The 7,148-nt window shown below is 58.4% G+C and overlaps 1 protein-coding gene across 12 annotated transcripts in view; it reads left to right on the forward strand.

The window, feature by feature from the left end:
* The window catches only part of MAP2K5 (mitogen-activated protein kinase kinase 5), a 246,134-nt gene extending 240,745 nt beyond the window's left edge, over nt 1-5,389 (forward strand). For all 12 annotated transcript variants that reach the window (XM_027571020.2, XM_027571025.2, XM_027571023.2 and 9 more), the window contains one exon: nt 4,944-5,389. In XM_027571020.2, coding sequence (XP_027426821.1) covers nt 4,944-5,048 — 105 coding nt within the window. In that variant the 3' untranslated portion in view covers nt 5,049-5,389. The remainder of the gene's footprint in view (nt 1-4,943) is intronic.
* Nucleotides 5,390-7,148: the final 1,759 nt, after the last annotated feature.

Raw genomic sequence — 7,148 nt, forward strand, 5'->3', positions numbered from 1 at the left:
TTGAGGGCCTACTATGTGCCGGCCTGGCAGCCACATCCGCAGATTATTAATGATGCAGATGCATGATGTTCTTTAGGAAATTGTGCAAGAGAAGGAAGTATCCAGACCCCCAGTAGGTCAATTCCCATTTGGGAAGAAAGTCAAAACCCAACTAAAGGGCAGAGCGTGAGCAGTCCAGACCCCTGAGCCTTGGGCAGCACTTAGCACTGCAGCGGGCCCGGCGCTCTGTTTCCTGCCTGCACAATGGGTACACTAACCCCCCATCTCCCCGTCCCCCACCCTCCCGGCGGAGGGTAGAGCACTGCCCACATGGGAGGGACTCTGTCGGTCAGGAAGGCATCTCGTCACGGTGAAATGGATGGGAAAAACTTAGGGACATTATTACAGAGGAGAGTCCCACTCTAGCGAACCGCCGGTCACTTTGCCCAGATGAAGGGGAGGGAGGACGGCACTTCCTCCTCCCGAGTTCTCAGTCTCCACAAGGGCCCTTCCTTGCGCTAGCGCCGTCTGCCGCTTAGCCCCACGTGGCCGTGCTGCCCCAGGCGAGCACAGCCGTCTTCGGCAGCCGTGGGCTCGTCCCTCTCGCGCTCCCCCGAGTCCCACCTTTGGAGCCATCTTGCCTCTTGCAGACCCATCCTTTTCCCTTCATTATGTCTCCATCTTCTGTGGCGAAGTTTGTGGACCCTACTACTTTAAGCCTCACTGGTTTAATTGTTGCAATTGGCCCTGAGAGAATGCAGCAAATGAGAGTGGCTCCCACTGCCGGGTGGTGAGGCCAGCGAGGTCAGCAGCAGCTCCAGCTCGGCACGCACCCCTCCAGCCTCGGCAGAGTGGCTGCTAACACACTTTCTGGCCGGAGGACAGAGGCCCACCCGGGGACCTGGGGCAGCCACCGTGGGGTGGGCTGGGATGCTCTTGACAAGCTGCAGATGGGTGTCTGGCTGCGGGTGGAGCCTAGCACACCCACTCTGTTCCTTGCAGCATGATGGGGGCTACGAGGGCGTGTCCACATCTGGATTCCTCTTCCTGGGGAGGGATGGGCACTTCACCCAAGCACTGCAGGAGGCTCGAACCCTCCAGGGCCTCATGGAGACCCCAGGAGAGGCCTGCCAAGTCAGCTCTCTGGTTGCAGGTGCAAGACAGCATTTGGAGTCAGGAGCCCCATGTTGGGGTCCAGCCTGGCCACTTGCTTTGACGACCCTGGACAGGGCCCCGAGTGTCTGTTTCCTCATCTGGAAGGTGGACACCCATGGCTGTGTGCGCCTCCAGAGTGAGCGTGGGGATTCCTTGGGAAAATCAGGACAAAGCCCTCGGCAAGTGCCTGGCACACAGCACTCCTCCGTGGTGCTGGGCTCAGTATTAGTGTTATGTAGGGTGTAGTTTCCATCCATCTCCAGCATCTGGCTGTGCCGGCATCTGCTCAGGCCTGTCTGGAGCCTCCTGGGAACCCAGGCACCTCGGAGTGGCTGAGTGATTCTCATGCTTTCTCTAGAATCGTCTGTTGGATTTTGCTTGTTGGCTTATTAAACTCGTGAGGATTTCTTGCATCGTGCATGTCGAGGCTGGAGGAGTGTTGCTGTATTCTAGAGAGGAAGGGGAGAACACATCCTGCCAAGGTCCCAGGGAACACAGTCCAGCCCTGAGAAATGCACCAGCCTAGAAACCGGGAGACTTGAGTTTGTCCCCAGCACTGTTATCTGGCTGCTTCCCTCCCTGGGCCTCAGTGTCCTCTTCTAGAAAATGGGATGATGGTATACGTGCCCTGCTTCCCACACAGGCTGATGGGGGTAGGGGGCGTCGAGGGAGAGTGACCTGCCACCATGACAGAGTGAGCATTCGCCCAGAGTGTCCAAAGCATGGCGCTGACAGAGGTCAAGACCTGGGGCAGAGTGCAAGCTCCCAGCTTCTGTGTCACCCCTGTCCAGGAGGGCCTGAATCATGGGGCAGAAATAAAAGTGAGGGGAATTGCGATCTGGTTGTTGATTCTCCCACTTCTGTCCGCTTCCCGCTCAGCCCAGGAGAGACCGGGGCAGTGGGCTTGGGTTACAGAGACTTGTGATCCAGCCCCAGCCCTGGGAGCCCAGGCAGGTCAGCCATGAACCTGCGGCCTGCGTTTCCTCATGTGTAAAGTGGAGAGTCTAGTGCCCACCTCTGACTTGGGGCCTGTCCCCCGGCAGTGCTCACAGGCCCTGCAGGCAGAGCTGCTGCCAGGCCCGGGGATCATGGCCCCGGGGGTCCACTGCTGCCCTGCTCAGCTGCTCTCTGTGCTCTCCCTCCCTGCATGCAGGCTTTCTCGCTGTGTTCAGTCACACCGTGGGCCACACCGCCAGTGGCTCCCAAGTTCACACCTCACAGGCCCCGCAGCCTAGAGAGGCTGGGGTCTCCCTCCTGTATATGTCTGTCTTTGTCCCCTCTCTGCGTCTCTCTATGATTCCCCCACTCCTCTCTCCTGAGCCAATCAACAATAGCTGGGCACAAGACCACTTGTCCAGGTCCCCCCCTTCAGGCAGGTGTAAAGCATCAGGGACACGCAGGACAAGAGAGGCACCTCCCAGTCCAGGAGAGCAGGAAAGGGGGCAGAGTCTCCGCCAGAGCAGTGGATGCTGACCCTTTCCTCCTCGAGCCTCCCAGGGCACTTGGGCACAATGCTTCCCTGCAGTGCGGCCATCAGCCTTCCCATAACTGGAGGAATGCCTCCACTCTCCCCTCCTGCAGTTCCGCTCTGCTTGCTCCCGAACAGATGATAACAGAGATGCAGCATATGGGCCCCAAAGTCACCGGGCATTCTGGGAAAGTGACACTGTGCTACCCCGGGCTTGGGGGGAGGGGGCCCATTGGCTTCTGAGCACAGCTTCTCCCTTTGTTCTTCACAAGGGCACAAGGTCGCCTCTCCTGAGCCTCTTGAAGAGGAAATGTGCATGCTCGGACTTTAGGAAGAATTCCCTCTATGTAGGCGGCGATTCAGGAAGGCAGGTGTAGGGTAGACACATATAAGGGGGGAGAACTGCGTATGGGAGTCAAGATGAGGCCCTCCTGGGTCTCTCCTGCCCCATCCCCCAACCCGGCTGCCTGCAAGACACCAGCCCAACGTGGACTCCAACCCCCCTTACCCAGTGACAGTCTGCAAGGGGCACCTGCTCCCCCCAGTAGTCCTGCAGGTGTGTTAGGAGCCCTGTGGAATGCCACGAGCAGATCACAGGAGGTGCCCAGATGGGCTCCAGGCCTAGCTCCATGATGGCCTCGGTGAGTCGCTACCCTGGACTGAGTGCCCTTGGCGCCCCCTAAGCTGAGCTTATTCCCTCCCTGCTCTCCTCCAGTGTTCTGTATGCCTCTGAGCTAGACCATGCAGGATGCTCCTGAGAATGGCTTTCCTTGCCTGAATTGAGAAAGCCAGGTAAGGGGACGCAGCAGGAGTCCAGGGTAAGGAAGCCTGGGTGGTTTTCCTTCCTATCCCCAGAAACATATCAGGTCTGACCAAGCAGCCTCATTACCTCCCCTGGCCTGGTCTTGGACCGCTCCTGCAGACACTGGGATCTGGGCACCCAGGGCATGCGAGCCCCAGGCCCACATCCCTCCTGCCATGTGATGAACTCGTTTTGAGGCAGCTTAGAGCTGCAAGCAGGTGGCCAGTGGCTGGCTATCCCCCAGAGCTGCTGGTCAAGACGAGGCTATATTGGGAAAGCAGTGCTGGGAGCCCAGCTCACACCAGAAGGGAGGTGAGAGGGAGCCCAAGAAGGGCTCAGAAAGCTGGAGGTGCACTGGCACCAGGTGGCTCAGTCAGTTGAGCAACCGACTTTCGGTTTTGGCTCAGCTCATGATCTCATGGGTCATGGGATCAAGCTCTGTGTCAGGCTCTGGCGCTCAGCAGGGGATCTACTTGAAGATTTTTCTCCCTCTCTGCATGCTCACTCTCTCTCTCTCTCTTTCTCAAATAAATAAATCTTAAAACCAAAACAAACAAACAAAAAAAAAGCTGAGTGTTCAGGGAAGCTGGAGCTGGAAGGAGGTGGGGGGGGAAGGGAAGGAAGCAGAGACCCCCCCCCCCCCACTCACCCACTGTGGCTCCCTGAGTCTCAGGCTACGTTTCTGGTAGAGGAGGAAGCTGCCATGTGTGTGTTTCTTAGCCAAGAAGCCACTTGGTGAGGAGGAGGGAAGAGAATGCTTTTCACTTTCCTTTTCCCCTTTGACCTGTGGTCAGGGTGACTCTGACTGCCCCTGCTTTTTTCTGACCTTCCCTGGGAACTCCCAGGAGGCCCTAAGACTGTGAATGGGAATCTTGATTCTTCAGGACCGCAGGGGAGGGGACTGGCTAAATAGAACATGGCCTGCCTTATGGGCTAAGTAGGTTAGAGCCCGAGACAGGCCTCATGGAGACAGTTCCGGCCCCTCCAAAGTCCAGCCCCCACCTGGTCACCAGGAACCAGAGTGGATCTGCACCCACCAGTGTGTCCCTCCTTCCCCTGCTATGTGTGCCTTCCCTCTACTCGGACATGGTGACTTATTCAGAGAGCGTTAGACAAAGAAGAACACCGGAAGGGAGTGATGTAGCCTCGGAGGAGATGGTTCTCTGATCTGTGGGCAGCAACTGGACTGGGGCGCTGGCAACCCAGGGGCCAGGCGTTGGCCAGCCTGCTGTTGGAGTGATACAGGGTGAGGAGGGGCCCGGCAGCGTGAGGAGACGACAGGCCCTCACCCATGGGCAGTTTTCAGGCTGGCGGGACTCTCAGCAGAAGGTGGTCAAGCACGGGGCGGAATCAGCTATGCAGTGAGTGCCCCGCCACCGGCCTCAGGCTAGCTGTGAAATGGGTTGATGGTGTCCTCCTTCCCTCGCAGGGCAAGTGGGGGAGAAGAAAAGGTCCAAGCTGAGAACAGGCCTTGACAAACGTAATGAAGTGCAGTCTGGGGAATGTGTGTCACAGCCTCTCCTCCCCTCCCCCCTACAGGGCCATCCGTTCATCATGCAGTTCAATGACGGAAACTCTGCCGTGGTGTCCATGTGGGTGTGCAGGGCGCTGGAGGAGAGGCGGAGCCAGCAGGGGTCCCCATGACACCGCAGAGGGGCGCTGACAGCCCAGGACTGGTCACCAAGGGGACAACCCACCCATTGCGCCCCCTTTCTGTTTGCCATCTGCACCAGAAGAGCTTTGCTGGGCCCGGCTGCCCTGCTCTCACCTTCGACTCTGCTGGCAGATGGCCTAGCCCAGGGAGCCCTCCACAGTGGCCAGCCCCTGCCCCCTCTCGTCTGGAGGCTCTGACGGGGGTGGGCAGAGGGGTGGGGGTATCAAGAACAGAGGCTTCGGTGCCCCGCCCCTCTTTTTTCCTAACATTTTTCTTTGTAAAGGGTCAGGCCCCATCAGCATCACTGTTGGGAATAAAAGTATTACTGCTACGTGACTGCCTCCCCCCATGAGGGTTGTGCTGTGTGGAGAGTGTCTTACCCCTCCGGGGGTGGGGTGGGGCGGGACCTCCCCTCAGCAAGGATGGATGGCAGTGCCCGAGCTGCCCTTCCCCAGGCACCTGCAAGCACCCCAGTGCTTCCGGATGTGCTGTAAAGAGGCCCCCAACCCAGCCCATTTGACAGACGAAGGACCGAGGCCCGCAGGTCCCCGAACCAAGTCCCATGGCAAGGAACCTGAGCCAGCAGTAGATCCGGGACCTCAGAACCCCTGTTGTATGCTCCTTGCTGGACTAGCGTTTGTCTGTCTCGACAGCAGCGCCCACTCCGACACAGTGATCTGTCCTGGGGCAGCAGGTGAGGAGTTAGAAAAGGCCCCGAGCGGTTCTGAGGCCCCTCTCTCAGCTCCCACTCCCCCGCCGCACCTCCGGCTCCTCCACAGCAAGCTGCCCCTCACTGCCTTTGACCCCACGCCTGAGAACCGCACTCATCTCGGCCATTCACAGCACCCTCTGGTTATCCTGCCGGGTAAGTGTGATCACGCCCATTTTACAGGTGAGGAACTGAGGCTCGCAGAGGCTTGGGTTTCCACTTGCAGGTCTAAGTGACCTCTCCACATATCCAAAAGCAAACTTCTGATGCCACCGCTCTCCCGTCTCAGTAAGTGGTGGAGATGGAGATCCTCCCAGTGCCCAAGCTAATGTATTGGCACTCGGCCTTGACTCCTTTCTCCTTCACACCCCACATCTGTCCCACTTAGAAGACCTGTTGTCTTTACCTTCAAAATGTATTGATTCCACCACTCCCGTCTTCTTCCAAGGGCCCTCGCCTGGACCCCCGCCACAGCCTCCCACCAGGCTCCCCACTCCCGCCCTGCCCCCGCATTCTGTTCTCCACACGGCCGCTAGAGGGAGCCAGTTAAAACCAGGTGGATCATGGTCCCCTCCTGCTCAGAACGTCCAGCGGAGCTCCGCCGGCTGGGCTGACAAGCCGGAGACCCAACAATGGCCCGTGTGGCCCTCCATTCTGCCCCATTATTTCCTGACCTCACCTCCTATCACTCCCAGCTCCCTCCAGCCACGTGGCATCTTCACTGACCCCTGAACACCCAGGCACACTGCCCACGAACAGCCACGGCGGAGACATCTAGCCGGCCCCGGGAGGTTACGCTCCCTCCATCGTGAAGGGCGGTTGCTGGGAAGTCAGTGCCCAGCCCAGGAGGACATCCTCCAGACCCCCTTGCATTTAAGGGGGCCATGTGACGTGCTTGTCAATGGAAGGACAGAGCAGATGGTCCATTGCTTCCAGGCCAAGAAGCATAAGGTGCAGACGTGCCTTCTCCACCCCACTCTCTCCTCCGGGCTGTGCTGGAAGGCTGGGGAAGGCTCAGCCTCAAATGGAGGGAGCCCGAACCCTTGAGTCACCACGTGGAGGAATGCAGCTCATGCTGCATTGAGCCAGAACACAATTACTTTGCTGATACGTTGCTGGCAGCCGGGTATCATGCCAACTAACACAGGCCTTTGTACTTGGGGTGGGAGCACTGTCACCCATGTAGCCACGTGGCTCACTTCTACACCCGTCAGATCTGTGTTCAGATATCTGTGAGTTCTGACCGGACCATTCTTTAAAGTTGCAGCCCTCCACACCTCCCTGCCTACACGTTTTCCTTACTGCATTTGTTACCATGTGACAAACCACTACTTTCACGATCTTCCTGTCCCCTATGTACACTGCCCACGAGGGCAGGGAT

Source organism: Zalophus californianus, chromosome 6, assembly GCF_009762305.2.
Source record: "Zalophus californianus isolate mZalCal1 chromosome 6, mZalCal1.pri.v2, whole genome shotgun sequence".
In the NCBI taxonomy this organism is placed as follows: domain Eukaryota; kingdom Metazoa; phylum Chordata; class Mammalia; order Carnivora; family Otariidae; genus Zalophus; species Zalophus californianus.